Consider the following 17493-nt stretch of genomic DNA (forward strand, 5'->3'; position numbering starts at 1 on the left):
CATGCGGTTGGTTGGGGCCATCTTCCTGATGTATTCATGGATGTTCTCTGTCTCATCCTGGACTCTGGTACCGACACTCACCAGTCCCTGGCCTCCTTCCTTCCACTTAGCGTACAGCCTCAGGGTGCTGGACTTGGGGTGAAACCCTCCATGCATGGTCAGGAGCTTCCTTGTCTTGATGTCAGTGGCTTCTATCTCCTCCTTTGGCCAGCTTATTATCCCAGCAGGGTACCTGAACACGGGATTCTATAAAAGATTATAGAATGACTCAAATGATCTCAAGATCCGGGCTATCAACACGTAGGTGTTGATAGCCCGGATCTTGCTCTTACTGTTCAGCTGATTTCTCAGGACTTGCCTGACCCTCTGCAGGTACTTGGTGGTTGCAGCTTTCCTAGCAGCCTCTTCATTGTTCCCATTTGCCTGTGGGATCCTCAGGTATTTGTAGTGGTCTTCTATGTCTGCAATGTTGCCTTCTGGTAGTTCGATCCCCTCAGTTCTAACTACCTTTCCCTCTCTTTGTTATGATCCGACTACACTTCTCCAGTCCAAATGACATGTCATTGCTGTATATCCTGGTGGTGTGGATCAGTGCATCGATGTCTCGTTCACTCTTGGCATACAGCTTGGTGTCATCCACGTACAGGAGGTGGCTGACAACTGCTCCATTCCGTAGTCGGTATCCGTAGCCAGTCTTGTCAATGTTCTCTCTGAGAGGGTTCAGGCCTATGCAGAACAGCAGCGGGGACAGAGCATCTCTTTGGTAGATCCCGCATTTGATGGTGACTTGTGCTACCGGCCTGAAGTTGGCCTCTAGTGTTGTACGCCACATCCCCACTGAGTTCCTGAGGAAGGCTCTTAGGGTCCTGTTGATCTTGTATAGGTATTCTTGCCAATCCCATTCTGTGCCCCACTCATATATTGACCCTTGTGCCTGTTCATCTTAGCCACTATGATGCCTGACAGGAGCTTCCATGTGTTACTGAGACAGGTTATTGGCTGGTAGTTGGATGGAACTGGTCCCTTCTTGGGGTCCTTGAGGATCATGACTGTCTGGCCTTCGGTTAACCATTCAGAGTGTTATATATATATATGAAGAAAAATCTAAGTTTTGGCAAGTCAACGGAATTAGTAATTAATATGGGATTATCTTGATGAAGTACAAAACTTCCACCCATGGACTGGGTGGCAGGGGTCCTTCGTGATATACAATGCCATGATTCTACCTCTGTTAATATAATGTCCTCTAAAGAAAAGAAGCTGCCATTAAACATTTTGGAGGCCAGGTTTAACCACTCTTTGCAGCAACTTCTTCTTAGCATTACAGCAATTGCCATACTAGATAATTATAGAGGATACATGACATGACGCTCCACCACACAATGATAAAATGAAGTCAAGCTGCACCAAGGCCAGCCTGCTTAATTTATGAAAAACAGCCATTGATGAGCTTTCTTTATGATACTGGCTGTATTTATGGCCCTTGTGAGGTTACTGGACATTTGCAGACCCAGGTATTTGACTATTGTCACCAGCTCAGCTTCTCCTCTAATAAAGAGGGAATGAGGTGTCTGAGCTTTCCTCTTAAAGTCTACCACCATCTCTTTTGTGTTCCCCACATTGATCTATAGATTTTTTGCATCACACAAGCCAACATGTCGCATACATTATTTTGAGCTTTCAGTTTTCAGCTTCACTTTAGTCCATCTGAAATAAGCGTGTGCTTGTATCCTGAGCATGTTTGGATTATAGAAGTTTTTCTTATGCAGTGATTTTCACCACAGAGTGATGACTGAAAATGCTAAGTGAGGTTTCACTGATTTACCTAAATCTTTTAATGATCAAGTTTGAAGATAAATATTTGCCCTAGAAAGCTTTCAGCAAACCCCTGTGCACCTTGTAAAATCTTCACGCTTCACCTAATCATATCACCAAAAGCCTAATCCATTGTAAGATTTTTTTTTAACATTACGGTACTTTTGGGTAGAATAACAGCTGCATCAATACTTTACAAAAAATGCTCATTTTTAGTGAACTACATAAAATTATAAGTAATATACACCAAAAAGTAAAATTTAACAAAATATGTCACAGACGTGATGTAAGTGAAGCCTTTTTTTTTCCAGGCCTGAGGGATCTGAGAATACAGAGGATGTGAACCCCAAGGAACTAAGTCACTAGATAGCACAGTCGTCTCTTCTCACTAGGGACCCACACCAGGAGATTTCCCACGCTTGCAGCATTGTGTCATTGCCGTTGCACTCCCTCACTCATGTCTGTCTGTTCTCACCCACTCATTTAATACGTTTGGTATAAATCCTCTCCTCCTCTTCTCACCCCTCTATATTCTGCTGCTGCTGGATTTATTCTCTATCACAAAAAGACATTATAAGCCAAATTTTTTTCCTCCATATCATATAAAAAACTCACATACTAAAGAAGTAAATGAGTAAATAGAGCAAGCTTCAGTTTATGAGCTTGGTGGAAAAGATCATTTATTAAAATGCTATCCTTCTAAAAGACAGTTGTACATTATACATTTCAGAAATGCAGGCAGACAGAAATTTGTTTTCCTGTTATGTGAGGGATCAGCTAAGAAAGAAAAAAAAAAAAAGCTGCTAGGAGGTCCAGGCCACACTGAGGTGCGTCTGCACAGCACATGCCTCGTCCCTATGGGAAATAGTGAAGAATGTGCACTTTGGGTCCTCTTCTCCATATTTGCTGTTCTTAATGGCTGCTAAGGGGTTTCCTAAACATACAGCCAGGACACTGTGTGTTTAGAGCACCTATTTTAATCTCAAGGTCACAGGGTTCAGTACAGCCATATGCGATGAAGATGATCACGGCTGGTGATATGATGAACATACAGTGTGTTCTCTTGCGTACATACTGGCTCTGTTAACATTCAGGATGTAGCTGACAGTAAGGACATGGAGCACATGTTGCCTGCATCCTTTTTTCATGTTCATTTCTGCTGGTCACACATGAAAATCTACATCATTAACAAAATGTACAATTATATTCTACACATTATACACACTAAAGTCATATTTACCTAACCACCACCCCCTCCTTATTCTTTTAATGTCCTCTGCTCAAGAAGTGATGTTTTTGATTTTTTTGAGATGTGTTACAAGTGACAAAAACCGAGAAAATCCATGACCGCATGCTCTGGTTTATTCACAGCTCTACACTGCCCCCTTATGCTGAGAAAGTAACCTGCACTCTGCGAACCTTGTGAGACTCTCTTACTTTGTCCAGGCCTACGAGACGCAGGTATCTGCTTCAAACAATTACTTCTATTCAAAGACAACTACAAACCTTGACACTGTATTAGCAAAAGATATTTGCTTTCCTTCTGCCACCATAACAAAGGAACAACCCACTCCTCCTTAGCAGAATTTATGATCTGGCAAACCTGTTTATCTGGGTCACAATTCTGGTATGACAGAGGGGAGAGAGGGGTTTTCACCGAAGCCATAGATCCAGATGATGAACGCTTCAGATTGAATGGTTGACAAGCGGACAGGAATAGAGCTGGGAGCGGCAGAGGAGTTCACTTGAAAGGAGAATTGTGAAACAGCTTCAAAGATGAAAAAATACAGCATAAACAGCATAGTTACTGGCCAAAGTGACACTTTTCATCATTTTTAACAGTCTGTTTTACTTCAGTACAGACTGTACTTATTGTACGTTATAACTTCACTCTTCACTTTGCCTGGCAAACCGACCAAGAACAGCACAAGCAAGAGTGACCCATAGACTGGTTGTAGAACAAAGTTTGCACGCTGCTTCCACCTGACAACAGCGCTCACTGCAGGCAGATGGGTAGTCTTTGGAGTGGAGCAGACAACAAACAGGCTACCTCAGCTGGGCCATAAATCCTGCTTTAGGAGTGTTTGCCACAAGGTCTTGGATAACATCTTTGAGCTAGCAAGTGTCCTAAATTAACCACCTTCTTCCTTACAAGTCCCGTCGCACTTCTGCAATAAAACTTCACGAAACAACAGTTAGAACTGCCAGGATGATTTCTGGGACTTTGTAGCGAAGCCTGAGCAACTATGAGGCCAAAACGTCTGAACTTGAAATGCAGCTAAAGGGCCAGACACTCTGAAGACAACCTCTTCAAGCAAGAGTCTGACATGCATGTAAAAGTGCAGGAGGCTCCTACAAAAAAAAGGGACAAGTCAGCCATATTACTATACACTGTGATGTGGAGGACAAACTGAGACAGGAGGAGAAAACACAGAAGCTAGGGCAGGAGAAAAAGAAAGCTGCAGAAGCAGAAAGACAACAGCGATGAATAAAAAAGGGGGTATAATAGAAAGATGAGGCAAATAAGAAAAAGAAAGCAAAAAACAAACAAACCAGTCAATAGCTGCATGTGGAAAAAAAGACAAGGCCGCAGACCTTTCGGCTCCAGCTGGATACCAGTAGCTCATCTCCCTTCCTGGTTTATCAACCTCTTCTCATCTTTTCCACCTGTGGTTCATCCCTTTCATTCATACCACTCCACAGATTATCCTCAACCATTCCTCTATCTCCCACACTCCCCTCCTCTTTCTATTCTCTGTTACCCTCTTCACCATTACGCCTTTGCATTTCCTCTGTCTCTCTCACACCCTCTTTTCCTTTCTCCACAATCCCACCCACATCTCCTTTTCTTTGCATCCTCCATCCACCTTCTTCTACTTACCCCTGTGTCGCTCCTCTCTCTCCCACTCTCAATCAATCAATAAATCAACCAAACACACTTTATTTGTCCCCGTGTGGCAGTGCAAACACTGCTGTTGCTTTGTATCACTGTGAACCAACCAGAACTAGGTGCTGTTAAAATAAATTCTAAAAGTGAATCACTGGATTTTTTTTAAAGTTCATATTTAGTTGTAATGTCTGGATTGTAAATCAATTGGCCCAGGCTATCAGAACATAGATGTGAAATATCAAAACTATTCAACAAATCAGCTTTTGTGGCTTAAAAAAGTTAAGATGTGCAAATTTTACTTCATCACATCAGATGTTGTAACCTTAGTGAGGAGATGACGAATTGTCCTAAGTGCGTGAGTTGAGTTGGGGGTTGAAATTCCTAAGGAAGGGATGAAAGGACTTTAAAACATCTGTGTTTTCAGTCCAAATTGGGAACACTGGCATCTACGAAAGCCTGTCCTTTCTACTTTGAGTGCAGGTCAACAGCTGATTCTTGTCCTGGTGAAGCCGCTCTGGATATTTGCTTTCTCCTATGTAGAGATATAAACAGTCCTCACTGCGCTGCATGACATACATTACGTAGTCTAGCTTGTGTTTTGTCCCTGGGATGATGGGATGAACAGCTTTTTCTGACACACCCACCCACACACACACACACACACACACACACACACACACACACACACACACACACACACACACACACACACCAGTACCTACTCTTTGACTCCCACCACCAACTGGAACACAAACTTGGGGTTTACCAGGGTGGGCAGAGAACATCGCACTTAAGGCAGAAATGGAAGAAATGGACCAAAACACACATAATGAACACTAAAAGCATCCAGTTATCCAAACTGAGCCTTAATTAGGTGAGCAAAGGGGCATGAAAGATAACCTCAGATATCCAGGGAACAGAATGCCTGGTAAAACAGCTTTGTTATTCCGCATGTGACTCAGGTTAAATATCCTGGACTCCCCATCAGAGTCTACACCTGAAGAAGCCTGTCAGATGTGAGGTCAGATATCTTTATGAACCCAAAAAAAAGTCCACCTGCCTCAAGCGCTGAAGACTAGCATGACCTGGGTGACTGAGAGCCTACACAGGCAAGAAACTTGCCCATTTCACTTTTTTTATTGCATATAAATTTAAATAATTCCCTGCTACAAATTTCCAGAACGCAAATAACAGTTAATTACAACCCACAATTTTTGCATTTTCATAGTGAAATGTACACATAATAGAATTCCAAATATAGTACATAATTAAACCTTTTAGTGCAGCTAGTAAATGATGTAATTACAAAATGAAACCACTAGATGGCAGTGTAGTTTCACAATTACACCTCCGGGTGGTGTAATTGATTATCAATGGTTTTACAATTCTATTACATAAAGAAGTATAATTTATAACAAGTAACGTACAGTAAGCTACTGCTGTACGAAAAAAAAGTTAGATTTTGTCACAATAAAAAAAGCAGTTCAATAATTTAAAAGAAATAGCTTATCATCACTACATTGTCATTATTTCTAATTGTGACATAAAAGAGAAAAGAAGCTAGAGGTCAGTTTTGTGTCAACATTTTTCTTTTGGTGCACAATCAATGCTTTTTTATGAACACTAACAATTAAACAATCTACATTTGTGCTTTTTCTTTGCAGTCTTTTTGCTATTTATACTGTGAGTGCTTTGTCCGAGAACACTTTTTAACCTTATACAGCAAGTGCTTGAATTACATTTCAATATTAATTAGGCAGTTAATCAGACTAAGCTAAACTGGCTGAAACTGGCAGAGGCCTAGCGCTCTGTTTCCCTGTCAAGAAAAACATTTCCTCCCACGAGGATTGTGGCCGCTTGGGGTTTAAGCCATCCACATTCCAAATCATGTATTTCCAATGAACTGGGTGGTGGCAGAAAAATTAGAAGGAAATCTTGTAGATAAAAGTCCTGCAATGTAGTGACCCATCTATGCTAGAAAAGCACCAACACTTTCCCACAACTTGCAGTTAAATAACCGTTACTGTAACTGAGTAGGGTGAAAATTAGTTTAGCAAATGATGACCAATTTCAGTGTGATTTACTTACTGTGATTTACTGTTTATGACTTTTTTTCAAAATGAGACACTGACAACGATGAATCATGTTGTCTGTTTCCAGAGAACATTTAGCCAACATTTCCTGTTGTTTGCCTGGCAGCTCTCACTAAGATTAACCATTGTTGACCAACTTTTACTATACAGTAAATAAAAGGGGATCAATGATCATACTTTCTGCATCTATTTATATTCTTGGATGATAATCTAGTTTTCAGCTGAATTTGTTTGACCTATTACTCATAATAAAACTCAAAAACAATAAATCCATCCTGAACTAGGGGCACTTAAGAAGTAGGAAAGGACAAAAGAAAAGGTGGCGCTGTGAGGCTAAGCTGGCTAAGCTAAAAATGTTCATCTGGTGCCCCCACAGTCTCTAAAACAATAACAAAACAGTCCAATTTGAAAGCTGTTCCCCCTTGAGTTTCACTCCATACCCACCTTTTAGGAGCTGGCAGGTGACCTTTTTGGACAAGACGTTTGAGAGATAAATTGTAAGCTAACGCTAGCTGATAACTTAACTACAGCATTAAGATGTAGGTCCAATGTACAGACACACATATCTAGAAATTTTTGCTATGTAGCAGTCTAGCTGAAACACGAGAATGTCACTCACCAAAACCGGATCACAAACATGACAGAAAGGTCCAGTGCCAATACTGGGAACACTTATCAACCACATCTTAACTGTAGTCCAAAATAGCATTTTGTGCAGTTCCTCAAGTGTTGGCCCCTTGAGGAACTGCAGTTTTTTCCATTCAGACTGGCTTCTTTTTTCATTTTTGTAGGTTGCCCATGTGCTGAATCTCACAAACGAGAGAGCTTGACTAATCTAAATATGAAGTTACTTTGTTTTGGGAGCTTTTTTTGTTCCTGGGTCTGTTCGATATTAAAGTAGAAGTTTTTGTCTAAGAGCAGAGTGTTTAAAGCAGTGCGAAGCCTGAAAAAGTAATTGCTTCCTAAACTTAATAACTGCTTTTGCCATCCTGCAAGAGTTTGCGTTATCTAGCAATGAGTCCTTTCTTTACTTACTTTCCTTACTGTACTTTGTATAATTGGTTTTATTCAGCCACAGTGGAGAGTTTTTGAACATCAATGACCTGCTTAAGAACTTGCAAAAGTATCTCAATCAGGTTTAAGGTTTATCTAATTGAAGGACTTTGACTAGGTCTCTCGAAAACATTTGTTTTGGGGTGTTTTAGCCATTCAGAGACAGTCTTGCTGGTGTGTGTTGATCATTCATCAATCTTTGTACATAAACCAAGTGTGCTTGAGCTTCAGGTTACCAACTGATGACCAGACATTCTCCTTCAGGATTTTCTGGTAGGAACAGAATTCATAGTTCCATCAATTATAGCAAGTCCTCCAGGTCCTGAAGCACCAAAGCAGCCCCAGACAGTCACACTACCACCACAATGTTTGACTGTTGGTGTGGCATTCTTGTTACGAAATGTTGTGTTAATTTTACAATAGACGTAATGGGACTCAAAACTTCCAAAAAAGTTCAGCTTTTGTCTTCTCAGAATGTTCTTTTGGCGGAGGCTTGAGAGGCTCTTGTGAGACGAGGCTTTGTGTTCTTTTTGGTCAACAGTGGCTTTCACCTTGGAACTTGGAACATTTTAGCCCAGTCTCTTTTTTGTGGTGGATTCATGAACACTGGCCTTAACTGTAAGTAAGGCCCGAGGTTCTTTGGAAGTTGTTCTGAGTTTTTTTTTGTGATCTCCAGATGATCCAGTCTTGGAATAACTTTTGGTAGGCTTGCCACTCATAGGAAGGTTTTCCTCTTTCCCCTGTTGGTAGATAATGACTTGTTGTTCACTAGAATCTCAGAGCCTTAGAAATAGCTTTGTAACACTTTCTTGACTGATAAAGAAATTTTGTTTCCCATCTGTCACTTTAGATGATGGCATGTTATGTTGCTTTTTGAGATATTTTAGCCTACTTCACAACTGATTTCTTGATTCAACAGGTCTGGCAGTAATCAGACCTGAGTAAGGCTAGTGAACTGAACTCAGCTGAACTCGCCAAAAAATCTGGGCAGTCACAGATCATTCACAATTTAACAAGGCGTTAGCAATTACTTTCAGAGTAGCTGAACATATTAAGCCATTACTTTTCTCACAAAGGGCCAGATAAGTTTAGATATCTTTTTCCTTAATAAACAAGATCGGCATATTAAAACTGTATTTGTCTTTACATGCTTAATCTTTTACAAAATATTATTGAATGATCTGAAACACATGTGTGACAAATGTGCATAAAACTAAGAAATCAGGAAACAACAATGGTTTCTCTATAATATTAGCATAATTCCCCGTAACTTCAAACCAAAGATTAAAACCAATATTCTTTGCTTTCAAAGAAGCTTATTTGATTAGTCTTATACATCAACCAGTTGTTGTTTCAGACAATTTTTTATATAATATCAATAAAAGCTATATGTAGCCTAAAAAGATAAGCTTGTTAATGATGCAGAGGTAAACCGATTACTTTGAATCCTGCTAGTGAAGGTCCATCAAATCTTTTCTAATAAAACAAAATGGACTAAATGGGTTTCTAAAATACTTTGGCTTTAAGTGCACCATATAAATAAAATGTACTTAGTTTCTTACTAATATGTATATCCATACATATTATATCCATACAAATGTTGTTTTTGGGCATTTTCAACTAAGGCCTTTAATTCAGGCTTATTTCTGCCTTGATAACTGAAGATATACTTCTGGATGTCCACTGCACTGTTCACAACATGCCAAAACGTACAAACCCCCTAACCAGTTTTACAGATGGTCATTGCTATGCTTAGAGCTAGATAGAAATGTCAAAGGATTACTATGGAGAAGGGGGCGGCATTATGCTATATTCATATGGATCAGGTCTGTGGACCAGCTGTTGTCCACCTAATAATGGCTCCACTCTGCACTGATGACATATGAATACACAAACTAGACATTCAGACACATTTTGTACAGTGCACCGTACCAAAGCAATCATAACGACAGTATTTATCATTTTAATGAGAACAAATTATATAACCACCATCATAACCAGAGTCATTGTTACCTAACTACTGCAGACTCTGGATGGCATTGCAGCTCTTTTTCCTGCGGTTTCTGTTTATTTGGTTAACAGGCAGCAGTGGTTGCGCTCTAAACTGGTAGCAGCTTCGCTGTCATTTATTTCCTGATGTTGATGTTGGGTGCAAACAGTGTCTATGGTAATAATAAACTTTTACAGCTCCTGCTGTTGCGTTAATGCTGTCATCATCTCTTAAGCTTCCTATTTGCCAGAAAGCTCCTTCCCATTTACACACTATGGGACAAAAGCTAGAAGCAGGGGGGTGCTGTCATTGTCTGAGTTCTTTATGATACATTTTAGAGCAGAGCAGTTTCCTAGGTGAATAACAGTTGTGCACAACATTAGCTGCAGAGTTCGTCATGACAGAGGGCAAATATATCATTGTTACCTCTACACCAGATAATATGAATGATTAAACATCCATACTCTGGGTATTTGCACAAATATGAGCAAACTCTGCCTGACCACATATTGACATTTGATGATTCGTCTATGTCACTAGACTAAATAAGACACTTAAAGTACCCATCAGCTTTTACAATGGGTGATTTTTTTCCCATCGTGCTGTTGTTTAGCAAATATAATTTGAATATAAATAATCTTATAGAAGTAATTTTAAACCATGATTTTGTTCAGTAAGAAAAACACATTTAAGAAATAGTCACACTTTTTCAAATAATTTAATTTATTTGGTATGTAGAAAAAAAACAGTCATATAAATATTATAGTATAAATTAAACTGCACATTATTTTCCATATTTGATTGAAAATGCAATATATACATACAGGTAAATACATAAAAATCATAAAGGACCACACATGCCCATACAAATACATACAGTGAACAAGTTTGACAGACATTGCACGTCACAACTACAAAAGTTTGCCTAATGGCTAAGAAAAGTGCATTTTCCAAATGTGCTGGCCTCTTGCTTGATTGTCACTCAGTCTGTTTAGTAGAACTCTTTCTTTACTTTGCTTTCCAAACTCTAACTGTATCGACAGCAGTCCATTTTCAGGCACCAGCCTTCAGCTTTCCTCCATTTTCCTTTTTTTTTCATTCTGTTGCCATCTTCAAAGTGATGGCTACTACACTATAAGCCCATCCACAGCTGCTCTCATGTAGCACTCAGCATCTGTACCAGTATTAGCACACGCTTCACAATGAAGCACCTTGTGCTAGACTTCCCTTCCGTTCTCAAATCTTAAGGCGATCGCTAACAAATCCCTTTTAGGCTCATCGACAGATTTCAAGCCTTCTTCTCCTGTTGGGGCAGATTTCTGGCCTTGGTGCTTGGCTTGGCTTGGCACACCAGATCTCTGTAGGCTGGAGAGCGGAGAAAGCGTGGATAGCAGTCTTTGGCCATGAGCATGTAGATCTTGTGCTGGGCCATGTCGAAACAAGAATGTGTGGGGGCCAGCATGTTGGCTCTGGTGATGTCACGGGTTTCGTGGTCAATATTAATCTACAAAGAAAGGACACAAAATATTAGGTTGAGTTTCTTTTTGACCACTTATGGCTACGTCTTCTTTGAGATTTAGCATTTACTTACCTCCCGGGGAGCTTCGCTGCCGATAAATTCATCATAGATCTTCTTAGCCTTAGTAACTAGCTTGGCAGGACACTTGATATGTTTGTATTCCTCACAGGCAAAGTAGAACGCAATGTTCTCCTCGCTGAACTCAGACATAAGGAAGGCTGTGAAGGCATACAGTCCATCTGCAGAAATAGAAGAAATGTGATTACTCATTGCACATAATGGACCCAGAGTGGATGAATGTGTATGTGTGTGCATCCACACAATTTACCCACATTTGAATGCACTTTTTTTTTTTGTGAAAATGGCACAGAATAATAAAAGAAACAAACTGAGACTTTACTTACATTTGCTAGAAAGAAGTTTTTCAAAGGACTCTTTCCACCTAAGGCATTCCTCCAGGGTTGGCCTGAAAACAAATGAAGCATTAAATCCAATTAGATTCAAACTGAAATTTTGACCAAACACACAATGGCAAAAAATGCACCCAGCAGTATTATATTGTATATGTGAGCCTTACTTATTTTTCCCTATTTTGCAACAGGATAGATTCCAGTTGGGGATCTGCAAAACACTTCCCAGCCTTGCCTTCAGCTCCTTGGCCCTAAGAGAAACAGAAAACAGGTTATTTACATTTTTGACCAAGGTCTTGATGGCATACCTATTGACAAGCCGTCTAGATTTGCATAACCTAAAACTTACATTGTATTTTAGCTTCTCAGATGCTCACATGCAGATGTACAGTGATAAAGAAAAAGAGCTGTCCTCTATCATCTAATCCAAATCCCCAAACATCAGTGTTTGCAAGAAGCTTAATGTACCTTTCCAAGCAGCAGGTAGGCAGTGATGCTAGTCCTTTACACATAGCAGCAGGTTGGAGCTGGTAGGGGTGGTGTTTCGGTTTTGTGGTGCTCAAATATCCGTTGAGTAAAGCTCAGTATGGAGCGAGATTGTCTGTATCTGAAGAGAGTGAGTACATAGGCTTTATAGTTCAACCGCCCCTGCCTGTGATGTGTCATCAGCCACCTCAGCCAATCACAAAGAGGGAGAGAGAGAGGGAGAGAGAGAGAGAATATATGCAAGGACAAGGCTGGGAAATTACTGTCAGAAGATAAATGCTACTGATATTCTCCACTTTGTTTTTCTTGTATTTCCCTTAACCAGCCACAACCAAAACAAACCACTCTGCCTCTTCCATGAACAACCCCAAAACAAAACAAAACAAAAAACATCAGTGTTCAAGTAGAAAAAACACATCTGGTGTTTATATGTGAGCTCATGGATTTATTTAGTGCTAAGAGAGCACTGGTGCTTGTGAAATTAGTTTTTATTGGCAGCCTTTAAAATTGTCTTGGGCAAGGGAACATACATTTTAACATGACAATTGATATAATACAACAGGCTTCAAGGTCAAATGGAAAAAGCTTTTTATTTCTGTGGGTCTCTCATAGGTCTTATCACATCCTCGCGAGCTGTGGCTCTTCCCTAAAACATGTGTCATATTAAGTCATTAGGACAGATTGCCACTGAGATATCTCAGTGGCAATCTGTCATTCATGTGAGTTTGTTCTACAAAGACTAAAAAACAGAACAGAAAAAGGAAAAAGAATGCAAAGAAAAACAACACACTATACCCACACTAAACATATCCAAGTTCAGTGAAAGCAGAATCCCAGCAAGAAATCTCTCACAAGCAGAAGATTAAAAAATAAATAAATAATAATAATCAAATCTGATCACTTCATACTGCATCTAATCTTGATATACAGCTCTGTTGTAAACTCCATCAGACTAAACATCAAGTCCAGTGTATAACAGACTTTGAAATAAAATAGGTTGCTAAATGCAATGATAATAATAATATAATAATAATAATAATAATAAGTATGGCACTGCACAGGTGACTGCCAGCATCACAGAAACTCTTTTGCACATCACTGGGTTTAATTTCACAGTAAAATGTTCAACTGGCATTTGTCCTTTTAAAATTTTGTGTTGTCAAATTGCTTCTCGACACCTCCTTTGGTTGTTTCCCCTGATTCAATGCCCTCTAGGTGCAAACACAATCACAATTTACACTCTTTACGAGGCAGATAAAGGTGTTCATTCCAGGGCATTATGGGAAGGAAATGTGATATTCACTCTGTTTAATTATATTTTCCTGAAAGCAGGGTGGATGTACTGCCAACTGCAGGACACAATAAAGCTGAAGCTAGACCGTTTCCCATATGGCAAGCTGGGAGTTGCTTATCTGGGATTTGTTTGTCATATTCATATTACAGTAAAAAAAAGGGACAGGCACATAACTGGTGTTATAACTAGAACCAATAGAACAAATATTAGAATCGGGGTTTCCTCCTGACAGTTGGAACTTTGTAATGTGCTACTTATGTAAGGTTGCAGCCATGGGCATTTCAAGGAACTGAGTACCCACAAGGGCAGTGTGATAAATGCAATAGCCTCTGCTGGTAACATCCCTCCCCCCTAGGATTAAAAATCCCACTGTAGTGATTGTCACTTGTGAATTCCTAAGAAACAGCTAGATTCACCATAACAGTATTTTAAACCACTTCAAATAAAAGCCATTATACAAAGAAGGATATTCAGCTTTTTTACTGTTTAACAAGGAATCACATATCAGCCTGGAATCTCATTAGACATATTAAGCTGTTACATGCTTAGAATGAACTGATAAATTAAGGTACAGCATCAAGACATGACATACATGAGGTTACCCTGACAACTAATTAATAATTCTACAATTCCTTCTCTGAACAGCACCAACTATTAATTCACGTGACATTTTTTGAAAGAGTTAATAACTGTAGTTATTAGCAAAAGCAGTACAGTGATACGTAGCTATGAACTACTGAACATCAGCAGGACTATACACTGATCACTCTGTTGAGGGCAAACACATGGGACCTGTGCAGTTGTCCTATGATGTCTGGCACCGAGTTTGAACCTTTGCGTCCTGTGCGATAGGTCCTGGGGGGAGTCTGCTGGCTGACTCAGTGACTTGGGCTCTTTGTTGTGCTCCTGAACAGTGGAGTAGGGTACACTGCCCGGCCATGGGGCAGCCAAAGCCATTGGGGAGTGCTGTTGCCATATGTGGGTGTGCTTGGTCTTTGACAACTTTTAGGCGGGTGGTACATGTCAAAACAGTATGTACATAAATGCCAGGACCCATGATTTCCCAGCTGGCAGCTAGGGTCGCTCCTTTTCTTACAGTAAGGCCTTGCTTTAAGTTGATAGCTGATATCTGGATAAGCACTATCTGGACTATCTGTTTGGCACAATACAAATGACCCATAAGACATTTTAGTCCAAGAATATCCCTAAAAAGGAAGTAGTGCAAACCACGCTGCCTTTGATACAAACACATTTTAGCAAAAACATTCACAGTGTGCCAGGGCCAGGCAGCACTGATTAGGTTAAGTCAGCTGATACAGAGGGGACTCATTTTGCTGGGGAGGATTTAACTGCGCCATTTGGTGCCATCAAAGAACAAAGGTTTGCCTGAGAAGCCTGGGGGAACCCGGCTACCCACTCACCTACTCATACAGTCACGGTGATGTCAGCACAGCTCTTATCAATCCTGGTGACAAAGCCGGAAATGAGACAATGTAAGAGACGGTGTGAAAAATGACTATGACTGACCAAAGGGCATTTCTGGAAGTTGGGTAGTCACTGTCCTTGGAGCTGGGTGATGCTAGTACTTGATACTGAAAATTATTCTCACTATGAAAGGTTTCTTGCTGATTGTGATGACTATTACACAACTGTTCCAGCCAAACAAAGATTTAACTACTATGTGCTTCTGACAAAAAAAAGCAAGAAAGTGCTCCGAGCAGTTAAAATGTTTTTGCCTCAGTTTTCTGTTGCTTTTTTACAGCAGAAAACTGAGGCATTTAAATGGCTATAATTCAGGTCAGGAGAATCATATTCACCAGAACATGTTAATGTTTCATAACAATAGTTTCCAGTGTTACAAATAAAGCACAGATGTGATGCTGAGATAAAGCTGCGAGTGAAAGGCGTTAACATCTGATTTCCCTGAAACTCTTTTGGTGAATTGAATTTAACCATGAGTTTGGATCATCTGTCAGCTAGCAATGCCCTCGAGCTTCGTTCCATTGTTTCACAACAGCACCACGTATTCTTTATAAAGTGCTGGTCATTTTTTCCTGTTGTTAAACTGCTACAGCTCAGACTTCCTGCCAGATAAAAAAAATAAAAAAACACTAATGCTCCCAGAATTGAGACTGCACAGACACTTTTCTCAGAAAGCCCCCGGGTGTCTTTACCCAGTAGTCAGACTTAGAAAGAGTGTTAGTTTACAAGTGATTTAAGAGAGTTCTTTGATCGCACAAAAGGTCATTTGATATATCTAGGGGGGGCTTTAGCTCAATAAAAACACAGGGTAAATGACTGAACATTTCTGCTTCAGAGCAATCTCAGAAGAGGTTATCACTTCTCTTCATCTGTAGGCTTTAAATTGATTTCAGCTACTATATTATGATATCATGATTTACCGGGTGTATTGTAATGGTGTAAGAATAACATGCATTTATCATGCTCCATACAATGTCAAATGCAAGTCATTTGACATTGTACTGAGCATTTTTTTTCTTTTTTACTTTTTCATGTGCTATTTTATGGCATGTAGTCTTGAGGTGTAACTGCCTAGCTTATATCTATTCATGTGGCATTTAAATGGTGTAAAAGTTAGTAGTCAAAATGGATATGACGTGCTATTTATGTATTCTATAAGAATGATGTGCTATTATTTTCACCCGGGGTTCAGTGAGAGGCAAATAGCTGACAGTAAGTCAAATCTTCATTTCAAGCAGAGCAGAGCTATTCAGTGGATGCACAATATAGCAACAGAAATTTTTTAAAACATCTTGCTTTTTTCCCTTTTCCTCAACAGCATACTCTGCCTCAACAAATAAGACAGCCTCGTTACTTTGGAGACAAACTCTTTATTCAGAACAGTACTTATCATTTGGCTGTGTTATAACAAGAGACAATCAAAGAATTAAACATTTTCAAGATTCATGCCTCGGTCCTCAATCAAAATGAGAAAATATAAAGAGAATTTTTAAAACTTTCATTACAGTCTGGTTTTTGTTTGTTAGGATAGGATTTCTTGAAAGAGTTCTGGATTTTCTAGTTTATAGTTGTTACAGCTATTTAGTAACTTACCATGTAACCAGAAACTCTTTTTAACCTTCCACGAAATCTGATATGAACCTCCCTGAGAAATGGAGCTACATGTCAAGTAGCTGCAGCCCACAGAGACTTGAATGGGACAGGATTAAGAGATGTTTTTGGTTACATTATAGGTTAGACTTGAGTTGGGCTCGGGGTATGCCCCCTTTTGTTGGTAAAATGTATTTGTTTGTTATTTTCGTAAAAACTCTGATGTATACTATGAGCAAAATTAAGACCAGTCTAAAGACCAGTCTAGTTTCAGCCTCTTGGTCTGTGACCAGGAGCTAAGGCTACAGTTACTACTGGAACCTGGGGCTGAGATTAGGTTGAGGTTGGGCTGAGAAGCACAGGAGGACAGACTGAGGGAAAGTGAGCTTGGAAGGATCCAAGTATAACCACTAGATATACCACATGATAGTATCACATTGTCTCGGCTATGTTCATGTATGGGGTTTTTATTTAATCATTTTAATTTAAATTGCAGACAAAAAAATATTTTTAGCTTTGACTGAATAAAAACTGCAAAATTGGCACCTTACCCAGTGTGTACCATGCCTTCCACATTGCATAGCCTCTTTCTTAAGGAATTGTAACGTTTTCTTTGCTATATACATTTTAATGTTAAGATTATGGATTCAACTGATTACATTCAATTTCTCAGGTTTTGAACAGAAAAAAATCCTATTAATTAAAATAATTTATTTAATCATTAATTTCTGAGGTATTTTTTACAGCTATCAAACAAAGGCAAAGTAAAAAGGATGAATGAATAATGAATTAATGTCTGGTTATTATTTTTTAAAAGGTTACTCACACTAGAGTAAAAATAGGATAGCAATCTCCTTGTGACTAGAAAAAA

At 39.5% G+C, this 17493-nt stretch overlaps 1 protein-coding gene across 1 annotated transcript; it reads right to left on the reverse strand.

Moving 5' to 3' along the window:
* Positions 1-10543: 10543 nt before the first annotated feature.
* Positions 10544-12367, reverse strand: rgs16 (regulator of G protein signaling 16). The gene is made up of 5 exons (XM_063500829.1): positions 12239-12367; positions 11938-12021; positions 11765-11826; positions 11433-11599; positions 10544-11345 (listed from the first exon to the last, which is right to left on the reverse strand). The coding sequence occupies exons 1-5, from the start codon at positions 12280-12282 to the stop codon at positions 11130-11132; spliced, it is 573 nt and encodes a 190-aa protein (XP_063356899.1). The 5' UTR covers positions 12283-12367; the 3' UTR covers positions 10544-11129.
* Between the last annotated feature and the right edge of the window lie 5126 nt (positions 12368-17493).

Source organism: Pelmatolapia mariae, linkage group LG17, assembly GCF_036321145.2.
Source record: "Pelmatolapia mariae isolate MD_Pm_ZW linkage group LG17, Pm_UMD_F_2, whole genome shotgun sequence".
Classification (NCBI taxonomy): domain Eukaryota; kingdom Metazoa; phylum Chordata; class Actinopteri; order Cichliformes; family Cichlidae; genus Pelmatolapia; species Pelmatolapia mariae.